The sequence below is a fragment of the Halyomorpha halys genome, unplaced genomic scaffold, assembly GCF_000696795.3.
Source record: "Halyomorpha halys isolate HHAL.00 unplaced genomic scaffold, Hhal_1.1 Scaffold643.1, whole genome shotgun sequence".
In the NCBI taxonomy this organism is placed as follows: domain Eukaryota; kingdom Metazoa; phylum Arthropoda; class Insecta; order Hemiptera; family Pentatomidae; genus Halyomorpha; species Halyomorpha halys.
In genome coordinates, this window is record NW_027112666.1 from 267,706 (window position 1) to 290,242 (window position 22,537).

Sequence of the window (22,537 nt, forward strand, 5' to 3'; positions counted from 1 at the left end):
CTTTGGTGAATCATCTCTAGGCCGCTTGGGAGTGGTGTAAACGGTTCCTGATGGAATGCTACCATCAGAATCACTTATTTCCCTAATTCTTTTAGTTTCACTAAGTGGAAGGCTCTTATTTGAATCGAGTATTTGATGTAGTTTATTTACAACAGATTGTCGAACTTGCCTACTTTGCGAAATGGCAGATACTTCTTTGGGGATTTCAGGAAGCCTTCGATGTTGTACAGGTGCAGTGGCAGTCCCTTTAAGCTCTCTAAGTTTTCCTCTAAGAGCTTCAACTTCTTTCAAATAATTTTCATGATGAGTCCTATCTGACAAAGTACTTTTAGTATTATTGGTCTTTCTAAAGTTATCGGGACTAGTTGGAACTTTGGATGATTTTAGAGATTTTCCTGCCTCCCTAGACACTTTTTCACTTTTATACCCAGTTCTTTTCACAGCTTCATACTCGACTTGAGAGGGATCAAAATTGTATAAGGGTTCATTGGAACAAAAGTTATCGGCACCATAATACCGCTTAGGGCTAGGTACTGCCTTGGTAGGAAGATGGACTTCACACATTTTGCACCAAGAGTTGCAGCCAAAGGTGTTAGATGAGGTAGAAGCATGCTGAGCAATCGATGACTGAGGTTCGATATCAGCAACTATAGAACTATTTGTCAGAGCAACTTTAGGGACGATGAAAGGTGTTGCCATTGCAGGCATATCAATAGTTAAGAATATATCTGAAATACACAAAAACAACTATTAATTCACTTCAGGACAGTCCAGAAAAGGTGTACATCTGACAGAAATCAACCACAATGCAACAATGATAGGGGTTTCAGTTTAACTTGGAACAATTAATAATAAACATGATTAAAAATAGTATTGTAATCACTGGTAAACAATTCATTCTTGACTACACACTTATACACTGACCGTTTTGTCAAGGTTGCCCTCAGATTCATCCTCTTAATTAATGTCTAGGCGAGTACGAAGTATAGAAAAAAATCATAGAAGATCACTTTAAGTAAGACAGGATTTTTTGAAAAGGGACAAAAGAATATTATAACTTAAAATACAAAAGATAAAAAGAATTTAGCTGCTCAAGGAATCAAAAAGAGCAGCCATTTAACAAAACAGCAGTGTTTCAACTTTAGCTCACAAGGCGGGAATTGGTTAGCGATCAACAATTGTACTTACCTTCGAGACAGCTCAAAAATAGCTACATAATTTTTATAACCTTTGAAGACCAAAAATTTAAACTCATTTTTTCAACTTTAAATCCATTAAATGACATTCTATAACTGCTTTCGAAAGAATAAATTTATAGTTGATAAATTATCTAGAGGTTACATTAGTGCTAAGATTTGAATTTTATAATTTGTAATCCATTCAATAAAATTATTTCTTATTGAAATAATTTTGGATATTGTTCAATTATGTATAATTTGACTAGTAAATAATAACGTTTTGAAGGAATATTTCATCCTATCATATCCACGAACCACGTGTTTTAAGAAGGTTAATGTTAGTTTCTGTTGCTGATAAGATTTGATAATAATTCAAGAAAGAGGGAACTGAGCTCCTCTATTTGAAAGACCGATCTGGGCTATTTTTGTTTCATCATGAGAAGAAAACACGAAGATAGCAATGGTTTCGATCAATGGGTATATTGGTTCTTTAAAAACTAATTTCAGAATGAATATTTACACGTTTCTTTCATCCTATTGGATTAAATTGGATAATCAAATTATATGCATATTGGTTATATTATTTTGTTTCTTTTAAATATGTTCTTTGTGAATTGAATCATTGGTTGTAGTAGATTTATTGTTATAAACCTTTTAAGTTCTTTGGTTCCTTAATTTAAGTAACTGAATTTTTTTTTTGTCTATAAAGAACTCCCCTTAAAAGCTAATTTTGGAAATAATATTATTGCCTTGTCACTTATGGAAACATATGCTTATTGAAACACTTTAATATGACAACTAAGAAATAAATTGATATTTGTTTGCTTGGAAGTGTCTCTGTTTAATCTCCTACCTAATAGCCCTGATAAAGACCTACAATGTAGGTCGAAAAGTCAGCAGAAAATAAATAAGCAGTTAAATATATCAACAGTACAATAAATAGTTAAATAAATCAACAGAGCATCTCTGTTGAGTATATTGAGTATTTTTTTTATAATTAGCCTTTAGAATCCACTTTTCTTAAGAAAAAGTGTTAATAATTGATAATAATGCTTAGTCCAATATCACTTTTTAGATAAAGCGAAGAATTGTTGATTTATTACATAATTTGATTTTAATTTGACTTGGTGATATTTCACTGGTTAGTTGGGTGACATTTAATTAAAAGTCATGGTACACAAAATAATATTCACATTTGTCTCTTATAGCAATACACAATTTTAAAGTTTACTATTTTTTTTTTAATATCATTTATTTTATTCAAGGGGGGATATATGGAAATGAAAAAGCAGAAACTTCAAGAACAGTTTATTAAGGATGCTGCGCTTTATCAAGATGAGAAAGACGAACTCTTCAAGGGTATCTCTGTGTTTGTCAATGGATACTCAGGTTTGGACTAATGATTACAAATTTGACTTGGTTGAAAAGAATCTCTTATTTTATAATATAAATATGAATAATGGTGTTATTGAGTTACTGTTATCCTGATATAAAATTATTAATCTTGTGTCAGATGTAAGAATCATCCATCAATATTTAGAACAAAATTCAGTAATCCTATAGGTTTATAGAAAAATATATAAGCTAATAAGCATTTTTCTTTCTTTCTGCTCTTTTGTAATAATTTAAACTATTAAAAACACATCATACTGTGAATGAGTGATAGAAGCTGCTGTGGTTAGAATATAATGGGGCTAGTGATAAAAATTGGGGAAAATGTCAAACCCATTTTGAGACAGATCAGATTTGATTCTCACCTTATTCAGTGGTCTTGTCTATATATCATGACGCTCCTTCTCTGGGTAGAATAGGATAATAATCTTTTAAGTGAATGGCAATACCAACTAAAATGCCTTCTTGTCTGACTGTTTGTCCCACTGACAAATATGGTTGGGTAATTTTCTATGATTTGATAATCATTCCTTTTTCCAGTGAAAAGTTTATGGTCATCCTTTAGTTTCAAACTTGTCATAGTTTACTACTTTTTGTTTTAGAGACTCCAGAAATCAAGACCCAGTCTCAGAATTACCAGGTTGGGCATGTTCTCATGCATCAACCTTTTCTGATTTCAAAACCCACATTAAAACCCTCTGTCCCCTCTATAAAAGCCTAGGGCCATAATTTATAATATGAGTTTCTATTCGTTAAATGATTTCCATTAATTTCTTATATCTCCCATCTATTTCTTCTAATTTTTCTTCGAAGACCTTTTCTCCGCCCGATCCTTTCTTAAATCTCATGGTAAATCATTATTACTAAAGCAGACAAAGGCAAATAGACAGTTATTATTGATCTTACAAATTATAACGAAAAATATCTACATTAATTTCGCCAATCCACACATGTTCCCCCATCCTACGACCATACCCTTTTGACTTGAAACTAAATTTAACCATCACCTAAGAGACTTCTCAAATTCTAAATAAATCAACTATCCTGCTTACAAAACCCTCATTTCCTATAATCCCTTTGAATATATGACCGTTATAATGCCCACTAAAGGCCTACCAGAATCAAAACTGGGGGGGAGGGGGCAAGCAAGGACAGATATGGTCGATCAGGTTGTGACATTTTGCACAGTAAATGGGAATGAAACTAAAATTTTAAGAAACTTATATATAACGACAGCAGTGCCTTATTAATTATTACAATTATCTGCTTGAAAAAAGTTTAACTATTATTAGATTAATAATTTTTTCACCTCAGCTGGGTACACCTATGATGTCCACAATCCCTTTCACCTCTCATAATTGTAATAATTAATAAGGCACTGCTGTAGTTATATATAATTTTCTTAAAATTTTAGTTTCATTCACATTTGCTCTACTAAAATGTCACAACCTGAACGACCATATCTGCACTTCCTTGTCCCCTCCATGTTTTGATTCTGGTAGGCCTTTAGTGGGCATTATAATGGTCATATATTCAAAGGAATTATAGGAAATGAGGTTTTTGTAAGCAGGATAGTTGATTTGTTTAGAATTTGAGAAGTCTCTGAGGTGATGGTTAAATTTAGTTTCAAGTGAAAGGGTATGGTTGTGGGATGGGGGAACATATGTGGATCGGCGAAATGAATGTAGATATTTTTTCGCTATAATCTATAAGATCAATAGTAACTGTCTATTTACCTTTGTCTGCTTTAGTAATGATGATTTCACCATGAAATTTTAGAAAGGATTGGGTGAAGGAAAGATCTTTAAAAAATTAGAAGAAAGAGATGGGAAACGCACCATGTATGAAATTTTTTATCTTTACAACTTATTGTAAGATAAAACTACATGTTTGGTAGATACAAAATATTAATAAAAAAATCCAAAGTCTGTTTACATACCAATGTTTTCCCACTCTTTTTGGTTTTAAGTTTTTTAATGAGGTAAAAGTAGTGCGTTCATTTAGCAGTAGATTAAAAGAAAAAAATCCTTCTAAGACCAAGTCAAAAACTTTCCTACCAAAAATAATCCCGAAGGTAAAAAAAACCCTAAATCTAGGAAAGACTGCCCAACCTGGCAACTCTGACAAGTCTTGATTTAAGGTTTACCTGATTGTTTTTTTATATCACTTAATGTTATATCCTGTCATAAAAAAAAAAAAAAAAAAAAAAAAAATGAATTGAGTTCTATTGTTGATAGTGTGTTGTTTAGTTATGCTGTGGATTTATTAATTTATTAAAAATTGATGTAGTAAAAATAACCAATTTACCTGTTCTTTTATTTTTTTTTTTTACCCTTAAAAGTCTCTCTTTTTCTTTCCCTTGTCTAAACTTTTAAATTTAATAAAAAAGATCTATTTTCAATAAAAAGTCAGAAGGTGTTATAAAGTAGAGAGGGTGAAATGTGAATTGGTGGTTATGTAATTTTTTCAGGAGAGGGTTAGAAGGTCAAACCTTTAACAGTAATATGGGTTCTTTTTGTTTTATCTTGTTATTCATGAAGACTTCGAATATACATTAATATTATCTTCCACAGAAAGTTTTTAAAAGCCACACATGCCTGCTTGTAGACCATTTATTTATTTATTTGTGATGTTACAGATCATTTTGTCCCTTATAAAACATTAGGAATTTTTTTTTCATTATCTTTCTAATATATTAATTCTTTAACTATTAAAGGCCTTTTTAAAAAATATAACTACAACAGGATGTAAAGTTGGATAAGTTAATATGATGTGACCTATAAATAAGTAAACTTTAATAGTTATTTTCAGAAGATAATTTTTAAAAAATATATATATTTTTTTGTCATGGACAAAATGATTTCAGGAATATTTGATATTTTAAAAAAGAATTATATCTAATACTTTAAAAAGTAGTCACATGGATTTTCAGAGATGATTGAACTTTTAATTCAATAATGCTGACTTAAGAAAACCATAAAACTTTTTTTTTTTATTAGTCTAAGAATATAGCAAAAATGAAGGTTGCTCCAGATTGAACTACCATATCCATGATTTCGTGTTGATAAGGAAAAAGGATTTAAGTAAAAAAAAAAGTTGATATTCAGTTAAGTAGGCTGATATAGATTTTTAGCTTAGAACAATACATTTGTTGCCCTTTCTGTGACTATGTTGTTGTAGTGATTTAATTAAGGGTTTTTTTTTATGGAAAGATTATTATTTTATTTTTCAGATCCACCAGCTGATGAAATTCGTAATCTAATGATCCAGCATGGAGGTATATATCATCATTACTATAGGTCTGGAAAAACTACGTATGTAATTGCTTCAAATCTGCCAGATTGTAAAATTAAACAGACTCAAGGGATCAAATTTGTTAAACCTGCTTGGATTGTTGATTGCATCAAAGAAAAGAAAATTTTAGATTATCGAGACTATCTCCTCTACACTAATCAGTCAAAATCTCAGCCTTCGATCAAGTCGCTGTTATCTCCTCAGAAAGAAGACAGTAAAATAGCAAAAACTGCTTCCGATGAACGATTTCTTTCAGAATTTTACAGCAATTCGAGGCTACATCACATTTCTACCATGGGTTCGATTTTTAAACAGTATGTTAATGAATTACGATTAGCTAAAGATCATAAATTCTCTGGTATAAATGAATTGAAAGTGTTCAGTAGGCTGACTGAAAATCAAGAGCTAGATCTGCAAGAAGCCATTAGATCAAAAGTGATAATGCACATTGACATGGATTGCTTTTTTGTTTCTGTTGGAATTAGAAATAGACCAGAACTAAAAGGTGTTCCTATAGCTGTGACTCATGCCAAAGGGAACAGACCACAGCCTAATGGAAATGTGAAGAAGGAACTTGAAGCTTACCAGAGCAGAGGTAGGGGTTTGAGTATCGACAAGGATAAGATAAATGAAATGGATTCCATGGCTGAAATTGCCTCGTGTAGCTATGAAGCAAGAGCAGCTGGAGTAAAGAACGGCATGTTCCTCGGTCAAGCATTAAAACTGTGTCCGTCTCTAAAGCCAATACCTTATGACTTTGAATCTTATAAAGAAGTTTCGTTTGACCTGTATAATACTGTTGCCAGGTACTGTTCACATTTTTAGATATTTTTTTTAATTCTTAAGATAATATTTAATTTCAATAACCAATATTTTAATATTGAAAAATATTAATGAAACAATTTGCATTTAAAACTAATGAAATAAATCAATAAATTACAATTATATTTGTTAATATCTGATTTGTTTCTGGTCTATTCCTTTAATAAAATTTTTTGCCTTACTGTTAGGTATACATTGGACATTGAAGCTGTGAGCTGTGATGAGATGTATGTAGATTGTACTGAACTGTTGAGAAGTACTAAGATGAGTCCTCTGCAGTTTGCACAAATTCTCAGAGATGAAGTGAAGGTAAAATGGGCTTACAAATTTATTTTAAATTATTAAAATATAGTTTCATGACTTTGTTTTTCAATAAATGAGGTGCTTTGTATTTGGAAAAAAATTGAATTAAAAAAAAACAACAAGTTTTAAATGGTTGTCATATTTATAAATAAAATCACATTTATTACACTGAACAACATTTCATGTTTTTTATTCCTATCATCAAACTATACAATCCATTTAAAATGATGTAATATACTTTGCAATTACAAATGAATTGTTAAATGGATTAGATCATTATTAAGCAATTGAATGACCTGATGATGTGTAGTAAAAACCTTGAAAGGTTATTTATTGTAATAAATGTGATTTTACCCACAAATTTATTATTAAGAAATGCCATTTTAATATCTGTAAAATATAATAAAGCCTTCCTATTTGTTAGATAAAGAAGAAAAACTTTAAAATTTTGTTATAAATTTTCTTTAATAATTTGATTAATTAATTAAGAATAACTATCATTTAGAATATTTTATTCTCTTCTGTGTATTGAAAATAGTAAAGTAGTGGAAATGGAAGTTATTCTTTGCTTCAGTACCAAATAATAATATTGACATCCTTCTAAATTTTTTTAGAAAAATTTATTAAATAATTTTGATCTTATTCTGACAACTTAGGAAAGTTCTGATAGATACCTCAATTTCTCTCTACTTTCTTATTTTTTGCCAAACGAATATTTCCCCCTGATGCTCTTATGAGAAATCAATAGTTGATAGAGTATACGTTTCAATAGATATTATAGGAATATAATTGAAGAGATATGCCTTGATAATTATTGGTGTCAAGATCTCCCTTTTTGTGAATAGGACACAAAATCTTCTTATTCCAAGGTTTTAGAATCATTTTCTCAGTTCAAAAAAATCACAAAAAAGCAGATAATGGAATGTTTGGAATAACTGATTTTCCCCTTCATTGTATCATTTGGCAGACAAATTATTTGTCTGGTGACAAACTTGTTTATGGCTTTGCAAAGTATCTTTAAATTTATTAAAGGTTATGTATATTGCTAATGTATATTTAGGAATATTTAATTCTCAATTGAATACTTTTCCTATTTTAAACCACCCTTAGAAAATTGTTTTTTGTAAGTTCCAATAAATCTTTCTAAAATGATTTTATAATGAGTATTGTATTTGGGGGTTGACGGTAGGAGTGTGGTAACGCGCCTGTCCACCAACCCAATGGTTGCGAGTTCAAGTCCCGGGCCCTATCCAGGATTTTTTCAAGCATATAATTATACAATACTCACAGCCATTTGTGAGGCCTGTCAGCCAATGGGTGGCATTCTCAAAAGTAGGCGTGGGAGTGAAGAACCCACCCTATGAAAAACCATGTCATGAAATGCGCGATGTATTTCCTAAGTATATCTCCCGGGACCTTGGACCTCCATGGTCTGTTGTGCCAATAATAATAATTGTATTTTGCCACTTTTAGTCATATTATTTTTTCTTATAAATAGAATCTTATACCCCATATATGCATAAAGACAGTCTTATGTTTTGTGTTTAACATATTGACTTTTTTTTCCAGAGGTGTAGTACTATTCTGGCATTCATATTTACTTTGATTTACTATGTATTTTGATGTAGCTGTATAGATGTGGTCAGTAAATAGAATATGTGCAGATAATTAACCCGATTATAATTTTTAGGGGAAGACTAAGTGCCCTTGCTCAATTGGACTTGGAGAGAACCGCCTCCAGGCACGAATAGCGACAAAAAAAGCCAAGCCTGATGGTCAGTTTCACTTACAAGATGATCCGGAAACATTTTTCCAGAACATTCCAGTTTCAGATTTGCCTGGTAAAATGAAAGTTTACTTTTTATTTTCAAATTTAGAATAGTTTTTTGACCTACTTAAGAATCTTTTAGAATATGGCCAAGATGAAACAAAAATGGTACAAAATTATTTAAAATGGGTACTAAAAATGTGCAATATTTTTTTGTTTCATTAAATGTAATTTATGGAATTTCATGTTGTTTTTTTAGTTATAAAAAAAAATGTATGTGTGTATGTATTTTAAAGAATTATATTTCAAAATCATTGATATTAAATTAACTATAACTATTAATTTTTTAATGATTTTACAGATGTGGGTTAAATGAAAATGATTCATGATTCTGACATATTTTTTACCTCCTTTTTTAAATAAAAATTTGATCAAGCCTTTAGAGATAGTATTTTTCCAAAAAAATGCAAATAATTTATGATAATAAAATAGGGTTAGCACCGTTTGTTTTAACTTTTATTGTGCTTTAAAATGATGTGTATAAGACTTATGGGTTATCTATATTCCTTGTACTTTAGATTTATGTCAGATGATCAATATGCCAAGTAATGCACGTATTCAGGAAGAAAATGTTATGTTCTTCAATTTTTCCCTCTTAAACCAAATATTTTTCCATAAAATGTGGTAGGACGATCTTAAAGTAAACCCCCTGTATAATTAGTCTTATTCTCAAAGTTACTTTCTTAACATATTCTTGGGTCCAAATGAAGCCTATAGGAAATTTCAATTTTTTTTTTTTATTGGAAATTGAAGAATGTCTCTTAAGCCTGATACTTATTTTCTTTTATGACCCATATTTTTCCTTTTACTTTTATATGCATGAAACCTTTTTACTATAGGTAAAATGTATATTTTATATATAGAGGTCAGAAGTCCTACAAAAATAATTAAGGTTATTGTAAACAATGGCTTGTTATAGATTTTACTGAACTGCTAATCTACTTTTCTTGAATGTTTTTTGTATCCCAGAACGACAAATCATTTTTTTGTTTCTAGGAGTAGGTTATTCTACCTCCTACAAATTAAAAAGCTTTGGCATTAGATCTTGTGGAGATCTTCAAAAATTAACATTAGAAAAATTGCAGAATGAATTTGGGAACAAGCTCGGGATGACATTATTCAAGTAAGGTTTTTGAAATTATTTGTTTATTCATTAAAGGTACTCTTCTACTGATTTACAATGCTGTGTAATGATTATTATATTTTTATTACTTATTTTTAGATATTATTGTATTTAATTCTATTCTCTAGGATTTAATATCAAATTATCAATGACTGATTGGAGTCATGATCTGTTAATGAATTAGGAGTCATAAATATAGTTGTAAGCATCTTATTGTGCGAAGTAGTTATATGATTGTCATATTATTCTGCAATTGCATAAAAAAATTATGAGTTTGATGGAAAATATTCAGCAATAGAGTTTATGATACTTAAATTCTACTATCTTAATGTATTATGAAAATTTTAAAACTATATTTGTTCCATTTTTATGTTTATAGTCATTGCCGAGGCATAGACGAAAAAGAATTGATTTTCAACCAAGTTCGAAAATCTGTTTCTGCGGATGTTAATTATGGTATTAGATTTCAAAATGACAGTGAACGGGATGTATTTCTTAAACAGCTTTCTGAAGAAGTTTCACAAAGGGTTCAAACCATCAAAATGAAAGGAAAATGTGTTACCCTTAAATTGATGGTATGTAATGTTATAATGAATTGTTGATTAACAACATTAAATTAATAGTATTTGATTGTAAGAACACTTTTTGTTTTTATTTTGTAGGTACGCTCTAAGGACGCACCTGAGGAAACAGCAAAGTATTTAGGCCATGGAGTTTGTGACACTATTACTAAATCAACATCAGTCACAAATGCCATCTCTGATGCTCCTTCCATTTACAGGTAAATCTTATCTGTTATTACTTTTTACTTACTATTGCATCCAGGTTGTTAGTGAAAGTTGACACACCCCTTTAAAGTACTATTTCATTTCTACTGCTCTGTGACTATCTTCTTGATTATTATTGCATGAAAGTATTTTATTTTTATTTATTCTTTGTTTAACATATTGGTAACTTTAATTTCTGTTATGATTTTCTCAAAAAATACAATCACCGTTAGAAAATGGTAAGTAGAGAGGGTACCTCTACATTTGGCCTAGGATGAAGCACCCATAGACCCCTTTTAATAATCTCCTCTAGTGTTCATTTTCCCAACTAGAAATAGAACCTTTAGTTGATCGATCCTTGATCAATAATAATAATTTACATTTATTATTATATATAAGACTTAAAGGCCAGAAAGTTGCACCAGCTTATAAAATTTGATTTTTAATTTTTGTAGATCCTTATGGATCTTTTCAATAAAGTAATTTTCTTGGTTGTTAGACTAGTCTCAAATACTGAATTTTCTCAACCTTGTCTTTTATTATTATATGTCAAACAATTGTTTTTTAAAATCATTCTTTATCCTTTAGTAAAATATCCTTGATAGGCCAAAGAAAGGTGGCCATTGTACCAACAGACACGGTCCTCGAAATTTTACTACAGAAAGTGATAATAATATCAATAATAAACTAATTAATTAATATGAATAGAGAATAGTAACTTAACTGCTTCAATAAATAATGTATTTATTTTTTTTAATAATTAGGGATGGTTAATATAGATAGATAGTTTCTTTATTTGATGCCCTAATAATTTGAAAGTAGTTCCACATTTTCATATTACTGACTTTTCTTCTTTTTACTGTGTGAATTTTTGACCTATCCATTTCATCACTCAGCCTTTTTACTAACTAGAGTAAAGAACAAATAAAGTAAAATGTCTTGGTTGGATAAGATAGTCGAGATTAATTATGTAAAAGGGAGAAATTTACAGTAAAAAACATCAAAGTTAATGAAAATACTTTATTAGACTACAAGAAAGAAAATTTACCTTATCGTTAAAAAAAAAAATCTGATGCTTGTCGCTCATCACATAAAACTTTTGCTTACAACCCTATGTACGTCCTCATGTTTTGTGTAGATTGGTGGGCTCATGTTAAAATTATTGCTATTTTTGTGATTTAAAAAAAAAAAAATTAAATATCACAGAAAGCAAAAATTATGAACAACAACAATGAAAAATATTTTATTTTTATGTTGCTATAAAAATTCCTATTTTAGGCTTTCTCAAAGTGGGAATAACAAAAATAAATTTTGTTCCTTTCAAGAATACAAGAGTCTTACTAGATATAATGCATTTGTAATGCAATCGGGAAAGACCAGGTGGTATTGGCTTTTACCATTTGGGTCAGATATTTCTATTTTTCTGTATTATTTATTCATAAAATTCTTTAATATTTTATATTTATCTATCGTATATTATTGCTAACAATGAGAACTAGTTATTTTTCTCAAATAAACAAAATTAAAGATACTTTATAGAATTTTTTTTTTTCATAACCTCTATTTCTGAATTTCATTTATGGTTTTTAGCATGAATATATATTCTGGTGGTCCTGCACTGTTTCCTTCTTCTGTAGCGGCCTACATTTTAAGGAGTTTTTGACTTGTATTTTTGTTGTAGTTGGGTGTTATTATTAAAATTATATCAATTTTATAGAAAAAGTTTTAGAAAAATCTTTATTTAAGCCCTGTCAGACTATTTCAATGAGAATAAAATATAACTGAAATTAAAGATAATTTAATTATGAATTGAGATGTTGAGTTTAATCAAAATCATTTTAGTTGTTTTAGAGATAATAAAAAAAAAAATGTGAAAAATCGATTCTATAATGTGGCATTTCTGGTTGGTTCAATTTTTTCAAAAAAGTTGCTGTTACTTCCTAAGCATATACACGCACCTTAAATATTTAATTTCAGTTTTGTATAACTTGGTTTTTGAGTTGGATTGTGTGCACAGACCATTTTGTGAGGAGACATGGTTATTCCGACTAAGGGAACCTCAAGATGTGTATTTTCGTTGAAAACTCAAATTAAAAAGTTTGCATGATCACAAAACACCTTTAATGAAACGCGCATTTTTTAATGACTTTTCCAGTTGACTTTTCAATCATATGTTTTTTTGTAATTAAAACAGCTGTTACCAGTTAGTTGGTTAAAACACTTCCTCGAGGCAGGCTTTCTATGTATGTGAGTGCTGTGGGTTTATGATGAGCTCTTTCCAAGGACAGTTGGGAATGAGGAACTATTATTCAGAGAGACAAGTCGTGTAGATCACTCAGCTACATTCAATGGTTTGTATGCATATTTCATTTTATTTGTTTATATTTAAAATGAGTGTCAACTGGAAAGTATATTTTCTTTTATTATTTTATTTTCTGTATCATTTTAGTTCTTTGGGGAGTTTTTATTTTATGGTCCTCTGTCTATTATAAAATTGAAACAGCGATTAGGTTTATTTTGCTCTTGGGGAGAGGTGAGTATATTTTCACTTACGAAAAGCCTCTCCCCCAACCCTAATCAAATGATGTATACTGCCATGATTAATCAGGATGTAAAACCAAAATTTTTCCGACTTATCTCGAAGAATAAAACTTTAGGTACAACTGATTGGTGCAATGATCTTCCCTTATTTACACAAAGTTTATGATCTATTAGAGTTCATAATGCACATATATTATTAGAAATATGGTTATAATAATACTTCTTGCATTTTATTTGACGTTCTTCCTTGTATCGAACTAATTATTAAGTGCATAGTATACATTACTTGGATAAGTTAGATTGTGTGTCAGAATTTTAACTATATATTCTTTATTCGATTTATGTTAGTATTGATATCTATCAAAAAAAAAAGACTTAATATGATTATAAGTGTTGCTCTTGGGTTTTGTAATAGCAAACTGTGTGTTAACAAGTTCATTTTTTCTATGCAACAATTTAAGAATCTACTTTCTTCTTTATGAACAAAAACCAAAATGTTTACAGGGAAGTTTTGAAAATTATCAGTAAATTGGATATTAATGCAAAAGATCTTAGAGGAATCGGTATCCAACTGACACGACTTGAGAGCATTGTAGATAATAAAAACAGTGCTCTTATGAAATTTCTGGAAGGTAGTAGTAAGAAGGAAACTGGAGATAAAGTAGTTCCTTCTAAGAAGAAAGAGATTAGTAGTTCCTCTCTTATTAAAAATTCTTCTAAGAGACATTCTGTCCTTGATATATCTCTATCTCAAGTAAGTATTTTCAATCCAAAATCTTTTTGTTTTTTAATGGTTATGATTTACTTTTATACAAAGTCCCAATCACCATTTAGACAGTTATCATACATTAAATACATTGATAATTATTGTAAATGTCAGGTGGATCAATCGTTTCTAAAAGCAATGCCAAAGGATATTCAAGAAGAAATCATGATGTCACTAAAGAACAATAAAAACGTGAAAAAAGACTTTTTTAAAAAAACACAACATTTGTCACCTGATAAGAGTGTGAAAACTAAAAAGAATGAATCTCTGAAAGAAGATGCTTCAGAAAAGAGTGATGTGCCTGAAGGTATAGTTTTATGACTGGTTTTAAAGTATTTTAGTTGTATATTTCAATTATAGCAAAATACTGTTCAAAATACAGTTAGTAAGGTGAGAGAGATGTTTGTGATCACATTCAATCAACACTTTCTTCCCTTAATTTTTTGTTTTGTTTAAAGTTGTTATCTAAATTCAGATAATTGTTTTGCTTTAAGTCTTTATACTGTCCTCATCTTTTTTAATTGTAACAATAAATAGAAAAGGATGAACTGTATTTTTGTTTAGAATATATTGCTTTGCCACAGTATTTTAATATTAATATGATTGAAAAAATAGGCTGTGGCAGATAATTATTATCTGTTACCTATAGCCGTTGAGTCAGCCCTGTGGGTTTGGGAGTCCTCCGAGGTCCACTCAGCCTCATAAAGTGGTTTTAATTGTGTGAAAAGTATTGCACCCCTGACCCTCGATGGATTGTCGCGGTACAGATTTAATTTTTTTTTATTAATGCTAAGTATAAAAGATTTTATTTTGATTTTTCATATAAAATCTTTAGAAATATTTATTTTTTAATCTCAAATTGGTTACTTGAATTAATCCTTTCTAATTGCAAAATATAATTTTATTTTACATTGGTGTGTTCTGTTGATATCAAGGAGTAAATGTTTCTTTATCATAGAAGTCAAGGAGAGTGGAATAACTCAGTGTGTTAAGGCACTTATCTCCTAGATGCTGAGCTGGGTTTTGAACCTGTCTGTGGTTGAAATCCCTCCTGAGGCTCACTTGGCCTCTGTTAAGTGAGTACTCCAGTTAAATGAGTACTTTTTTTATTGGGAGAAAAAAAACTGTGGGTTGGTTATCCATGCCGACTATATCACCTCCTTTACAACTGTTGGTTAAACATTACTTTTTTACCAAGCATTGAACCTAAGACCCTTTGTGTGCTGTAGAACAATCCATGTGAGATATTTTTTACCTAAGGAATAAACTACTAAAATTTTAGACATTTATTTTCACTCAGTTGTTGACAACCTAACAAAACATTAGGCCATTTCATAGAAATGTCCCATTGAATATCGATTTATTCCCTGAAATTTAGTTCACAAGCTTTTACTTATTTGTATATAGATATATTATTTTGTTAACATTTCATCATATTCTATCATTTTTAAATAAAAATTATTAAACAGTTTTAACTTAATCTCTGTTAATAATCTAAGAACAATTACTTAGACCATATTGTCTCAACTTTAACTTTTTTTTTACAGTACGTACGTCTAAACAAATTACTAATTATCTATTTAAATTACTAAGTATATATTATACCTAATTATTAATCTTATTTACCTGTCATTAACTGTTGAATAAACAAATTTGATTTATAAATTGTGTATATTTGTATAACATAATTCATAAAAATTTCCAGATACATTTAATAATTATGTTTCTCTTGGTGGATTAAAACATCTTTTAGAGGAGTGGGTGAGTAATGAGGAAACTCCTTTGGATAAAGATCTTATGTTGATTATAAATTATTTGAAAGAGCTTATTACGAAGCGATATCTGCAAGAATTATTAGTTATATTAAAATATTTTCATAGGTGAGTAATACTTAATTTTTTTCTTTCTGCCCTATAATAGAGTATTGTTTTATTTTTGAAGGTATTAGAGTTATTCAAAGGACTTGGTAAGAATATGACTCTACTTTTTCACTTCAGAATTGTATGAGTTAGTATTTTTTTCTGTAATGATTGTCTTTTAGAGAGACCATACACTTTCTTTATCTATATTAGTATTTTATTTATCGAAAATTGTGAAACAAAGTTTCAAATAGGAATAAAATAATTATTAGTTAATGTTTCTCCAATTTAGGCATTATGGGGACTGAAAACCGCTGAGTCAAATTATTGTAAACCACACATATCTTACAGTCAAAAACAGACTTGTTGAATTGTGGTACCTTCTTAATAGTACAACACCTGTGAAAGTATATAATGTAGATAATATACTTAATTTAAATAATTAGTTTTAATCCTACAACTTGAGTTCCAATGGGTTTATTTGTTAAAACTTTATTATATTTCTTTTCAGGAATTTATTTTATATCCTTTACCAACTTCTTTATTCTTGATGACCTCTGAACAACATTTCAGGCTCCTTTGCCCATTATCAAACTCTTATTATTAATATGTGGACATATGTCATTTTAAATTGAAAATCATTTTTATATAATCTAAAATGAATATAAGTCCTACTGTTTTTATTAAAAAGCTTATTTTTTTATTTTTGATAAGTGCTGATTTAAAACAATGTTTTGCCTTTTAAATGGCACTTTTTCTTTCTGTCCATCTACTTATCCAAAGTTTCAGTAAAATTTGGATATGTAGAAAGGCAAAACATTGTTTGAAAACAGCACTAATGAAAAATAAAATAATAAGCTTTTTAATAATAAAAAAAATAGGACTTATATTTATTTTGGAATATATAAAAATGATTATCAATTTACAATGACACATTTTCACAAATTAATAATTACTTGATAATGAAGGAGCCCGAAAGGTTGTTAGATATTATTAAGTGTGAAGGAGTGGATAAAGGGTATAAAATAAATGCCTGACAAGAAATACAATAAAGTTTTTAAAAGTAAACCTTTTGTTAGTCAACTGCTATAAAAACTTTATTATTTGAGGCACTCAGTTGTAAAGGCACATGGTTACTAACAAAATTAAAGCTTATACAATATTAACATGTCTGTTAGTAGTAACATAGTAATGTTTTACCTTCTACCAGCAGTTAATTACATTAACATTAAATTTTTGTTTAAAGATTCTGTCAAAAGTCTATAAGATAAGCTCTAAAGAATCTAGATCTTTTCCTAACAGTATAACATGTATTGAAGAGCTTTTTTCAGCGATAAAAAATTTGTTTACTGATCTGACTTAATATTTTATATGGTTATAAAATGTTTTCTGACCAAAGGCCTCATCAATTGTTTCAAAAAATCTTTTATATCTTTCTTGATTGGTAGGTTTGTGAGGTCCTATGAAAAGTCTGACCAATGGAAGAAAGCTTTTTTGTCAACATTGGATTGTGTTCAAGAGAAGATGATAGAAGTTTACAAAGGACCCCTAGCCATTGAAGAAGAATATGCTCATTTTTAAAGTGTTTTTTTTTTTTGTAATACATTGTAAATAAGTAATAATAACAGTTTGTACATTCTTGTATATTTTTTTATTTTTGATAATAAATTATTTTGAAAAAATTCAGCCTGAACTTTATTATCCTACCACTTAGAACAGAAGTTATTGGATGCTAAAATAGATAATTGGATTGAAACTATACATGAAGAAATCTCTTTTTACTGAGTATAAATCTATAGGTGGTATGAAATTTTAAATGAAAACTTCTATCCCAAAAGATTGATAAACAGATTATGGTACAATAAAATTAATAAAAAACATATAACCAGAAACAACACAGAAAGTAGAACACCGAGAAAAATAAAAGTAATCAGAACAACAAAGAAAGATAAAAAGGGAAAAACCACCAAGTCAAAAAAGAATCACTGAATTTTATAAAGAAATAAACAAAAAGGACAAGAAGAAACAAATAGTAATAGCAATAATAAAATTTTTTTTAAACTTCAATACATACCAGGCCTTACAAATAAAATTAAAAAAAACACTGACAGAATATGACCATACAAATATCAGAACCGGTCTATACAACAATAATAAGTTACAGAATAAGCTGTCAAACATGAAAGACAAAGTTGATAAGATGGAAAAACTAAATGCAATTTATAAGATAGATTGTAAAAATTGCGGAAAAATATATATTGGTGAAACATCTAAAAAACTGGAAACTAGGATTAAGCAACATGTAACCAATTGTAAAAACGCTAAAAATATAAATTGCACAGCTCTAGCCTACCACAGTATAAAACTAAACCATGAATTCAATTTCGAAAACCCAAAAATAATAGATACAACACAAAATACAAAAAGCAGAAGATTTCTAGAAGCTATATATAAAACAAAAAACATACAAACACAGTAAACTACAAAACACACTAAACACCTAAATACACATTACGCTGACATTATAAATAGACTCAAATTATAAACATAAAAGTCAGATGAAATAAACGGGTTTAAGTAAAAAATCACTAAGTTAATGTTAAATACAAGGCAGGACTTGTAAAAGACAGGGAGGTAATCAAACAACACTCGACACTGGACATGAGATAAGGTCCAAAGAGGTAGTAAGAAATATAGAGAGATGGCTGTGCTAAGGAGTAGTGAAGATGCACAAATTGTGACATGATTTCTTAGAAGAAATTATGAGGTGAATATAATTGTGTGAACTATAATGAATAGAAATGGACATTGTTATTATGATAGTTTTGTTATTGTTATAGGTTTAAGGTGCATGAATATGGGACAGTGGTCCCGAAACGTTGTACCATGTGGTAATAATTTTAATAAAGAAATTTCATTAAATTGAAACTCATTAACCTCAAAAGAAAATTTTTTAAAGAATTTAAATGAAAGATTTTTATTTGTATTCTAGGTCAGCTTCAAAAATTGAGGTCCTATATACATACAGTATGATAATAGTAAACAAAGGATAATGTTTAACGTTACACAATTACTTTTATAAATAGGCTCTGATTTTATTTATAATCATGTCTGAGTAAAATAACTACAAATATTAATGAAAATTTAATCAATTCCTAGCATATCTGAGCAACAGATATTAATTTAAGAATAATATAGGAAGTAGCAGTGGCGTATTTTTTTTTAATGACCCCCTTCCTTGTCATTTCTGACATACAGGGGGAAGGGAGAGGGATATCACCCTATTATAACCTTGGTGAAGAGCCTAGTTTTCAATTTGTGGGACTGCCACAAAAATAAAAATCAACCCCCAAGCCAGTACGAAGTGGCACTACTGCAGTTCCAAGGCTGCAAAGACCTACGCTTCAATTTCCTCAGGTACAGATGGTATGCAGGGGCGTAGCTGGACCATTTGGGGTCTGGAGAGGCAGATTTATTTTTGAAGCCTGGAACAGAACTTTTTTTTTGCCTACTCTTCCGAAATTTTTTTTTAAAAAATCAGCAAATTCTAGTAGACTTAAAAAGAGTAAGACTCTCATTTGGCCAAAGAAAATGTTTTGTTTTTAAAATAAAGTTCATTTAAGTAAATGGAAAAAAAAGTCCTCCATCCACCACCCTCTCTCCCCCCAGCTTCCCCATTGTAATGTGATAAAGAGTGAAGCATTGGCAGATCTAGAGGGGAGTGCATCCTAAGGATATGAAAATTTTGAAATAATTTTATATCATCATATATATTTTTATCCTAAACAAAAGGAGTAATAATATGTCATAGGTTGCGACTAATTTTATCATTTTTTAAGATTGTTTAGTTAAACATTAATATTTGTGAAATGTTTTCTTCCCTGTTTATTATCCCTATATTTTATTTATTTTTCCTCAATATTTTGGGGTTCTTTTCTCATCTTCATGATTAATTTGTCTATAAAAAGTTAACAATAATTATTAAAATTATAGGTAATGTAATCTGAAAGATGGGGGAAGGCCGAGTATTAATTTATGTCATAATTTGAAATATATGATTTATTTTTTAAGGTGTTTCCCAAAATTGTAAAATTAAAACCTAAAATGTTAAGACTCAAAATTTACTTTATTCCCTATAATTTTTTTAGCATTTTTTTCTTGACAGACGTCGTTGACTCTGGATTCCACCCAAATAATATCACTGTTTTTATTAGCTTTAGTTGGCAAACATTAGGATGTTTAATCAAACAAAGAACCTTTAAAAAGTTTTTTTTTGGCTTTCCTAAAGAATATTTCTGGATCTCCCCCCTACCATGAAGTAAGTTTGTTGGATAAATTTACTTTTTGTAAGTCAAGAGGACTTTTAACTGTAAAATTTATTTAATTTAAATGCTTAAAATTAATATATACAGTGTTGTAGTAATTGTTAGATATTTTCCAAATATTTTAAACGAACGATAAAATGACGTTCAGATAAATATAAAAACATAATCGTGTATACTTTTTATCAATTCAATAAGTTGACTATTTAAAATTTTGTTTTTCATCGTAAAAAAAACATCACAAATAATTTAATTTTAATTGATTTAATATGGAGATATTTGAAATTTAACGATACTAAAATCGCACGATTATTTTGCGTCGTAGTATTGGTATAATATAATAGTTCCCGGTTTTTTGGAATGGTCTAGATCTAGCTGAAAATTACATAATTGAGTGTATTGCATTAGTTTGTAATTTAGTTCATTTTCTAGTTTTTATGCCTTGTGTGTGTTAATTGGTGCTATATCCTTTATGTATAACGAACGGTGACCTTTTATTTATAATTTTAACATGCCGATATCGTTTACCTTCGTTAGATATTACCTGTTCTTATAAAAACTTTACCCCACCTTCTCAAATCCATATTTATGGCCATACTTTGTGACCTTGTTAATCAATTAAAATTTCATAACTATGAGGTCTTAATTTTCAAATACTTTACATCTTTGCATTGAAGTTGTTTATGATTTTTATTTTAAATTTTTTTTTTGTAATGTATAAATATTTCAGTAAAAGTTCTTTAGTGCTAATCCAACATGGTGGGTAGTAATTTTATATTTATCATCCATTTTGATATGTTTCACCATCTGAGGTAATATTAATTTTTTTAATTAAATGATTTTCTTCATACATTTTTTTTATTGTGCATTTTGTATTGCTTACATTATTCAAATTATATATTTGAAATAAATTCATAAATCATTATATCAGTTGCAGTAAATGATTTCAAGATTATATATCTTTTTACAAATAGTATCTACCCTAACATATATCTTATTTACTTTGTATTTGTAATTATTTTAAATGATTTACTAATCACTTAGAAAAAAAAGTCTGTAAAGATCATATGTGTCTCATGCATAATTTAGACTATTTAGACCACATTAATAAAAAAAAAAGGACGAACCCACAAATTTGCAAAATATAAGTTAATGCCATATTATTCCTTAGGTACCACTACAACTCCTGCTGAAAAGATAGCTTCCTCCTATTTGGTAATGTAATATATGAACTGATTATCGAAACACTGAACTCTCAAAAATGTATATCAGTATTAAAAAAATATTTGAGGAACCATATTTGCATAAAATATAAACCCATAATTATACTGTTAGTAGGACTTTTTTTTTATATTGTACTAATTACTACATATATTGCTCTAGTTGTAAATTGTTATTAACATTTAACTTAAATTCATTTTTCTCAGTTACGTTACCATGTGGATTGGCTCCTTTCTTCTGGACGTAGTCCATTTTTCATTAGACTTGCTTAATAATGAAAAAGAAAAATCTGGAAATGTGAAACTAGAAAACTTCAGATTTTAACAATTGATATTAAGATAGTGTACAAATATTTCTAAATAATGAAAAAGGACATTAAACAAAATTTTACATTAAACAAACATTTTTACTAATTGATAAATTTTGTTATGACTTGAAACAATCTTAACACTTTGGGAATTTAAAGTACACCATATATTTATATTTTGTCTTTGTATTTAAATTCATATTGATATTAACATAACTAAAAATAAAAAAATGTTGATAAATAAATGAGTGAACAGAAGTTGAAACAAGCTTTATCTTATAAATATTAAGTTACTTAAATCTTTTTTTTGTCACTTTTATCAGTAATAATAATCATATATTACATCGGGCTGGAGTTTAAACCAACTTTGATATTTGGGGATGGAGCTTAATGTTATGTAAGCCATTTCTTCTCATTTATCATACTTGTGACAATTTTAATTATACATGAAGCAGTTTCCTGCAACATCAGTCAAAGAAAAATAAAGGAAAAAGGTGTATATTTATAGTTGAATATTTTCTCCCAACTAATGTTGTCGAACCATTTTGGCCAACTTGGTTTGTCTTAAAGCAACTTATTTAAAACATGATTAGGCAACCAAGTTTAACCATTTTTGAGCCTATTGCTAGATGAATCATAATAGATCTTTCATAAATATACATCATATGAGTCGTTAGAACTTTATACTAAAGTTGGTAAATAGTGTTAAGGAATGCCAATCTTACTTTAATTAAGTATTCTTCCCCTTACAACACTATCTAGCATTTATGTAGATTATCTATATAACATAATACTTAATAATTTTGTTATTTTG

At 28.9% G+C, this 22,537-nt stretch overlaps 2 protein-coding genes across 15 annotated transcripts in view; one reads left to right on the forward strand and one right to left on the reverse strand.

The window, feature by feature from the left end:
- The window catches only part of LOC106684985 (tubulin polyglutamylase ttll-4), a 38,210-nt gene extending 36,882 nt beyond the window's left edge, over positions 1-1,328 (reverse strand). For 6 of the 14 annotated variants that reach the window (XR_001343769.3, XR_010844256.1, XM_014427405.3 and 3 more), the window contains exon 1: positions 1-1,080. Coding sequence is in view for 9 of the 14 variants with exons in the window: in XM_014427405.3 (XP_014282891.1) it covers positions 1-708 (708 nt within the window). In the remaining 5 variants the exon portion in view is untranslated. Of the gene's footprint in view, positions 1,082-1,188 lie in introns of those variants that run through there. The other 8 variants (XR_001343772.3, XR_001343770.3, XR_001343771.3 and 5 more) reach the window with 4 other exon arrangements.
- Positions 1,329-1,488: 160 nt separating this feature from the next.
- On the forward strand, positions 1,489-17,548 carry Rev1 (Rev1 DNA directed polymerase). Its single transcript, XM_014427411.3, has 12 exons — positions 1,489-1,655; positions 2,444-2,567; positions 5,803-6,670; positions 6,875-6,995; positions 8,680-8,830; positions 9,814-9,940; positions 10,320-10,515; positions 10,603-10,721; positions 13,753-14,002; positions 14,129-14,321; positions 15,720-15,894; positions 17,322-17,548. The coding sequence occupies exons 1-12, from the start codon at positions 1,614-1,616 to the stop codon at positions 17,452-17,454; spliced, it is 2,499 nt and encodes an 832-aa protein (XP_014282897.1). The 5' UTR covers positions 1,489-1,613; the 3' UTR covers positions 17,455-17,548.
- Positions 17,549-22,537: the final 4,989 nt, after the last annotated feature.

Coding starts and splice junctions, on each gene's coding strand:
- Rev1 (XM_014427411.3), top strand. CDS start 1,614: ATGAGAAGAAAACACGAAGATAGCAATGGTTTCGATCAATGG. Junction 2,568..5,802: donor GTTTGTCAATGGATACTCAG/GTTTGGACTAAT, acceptor TTTATTTTTCAG/ATCCACCAGCTGATGAAATT. Junction 14,003..14,128: donor TTGATATATCTCTATCTCAA/GTAAGTATTTTC, acceptor TGTAAATGTCAG/GTGGATCAATCGTTTCTAAA.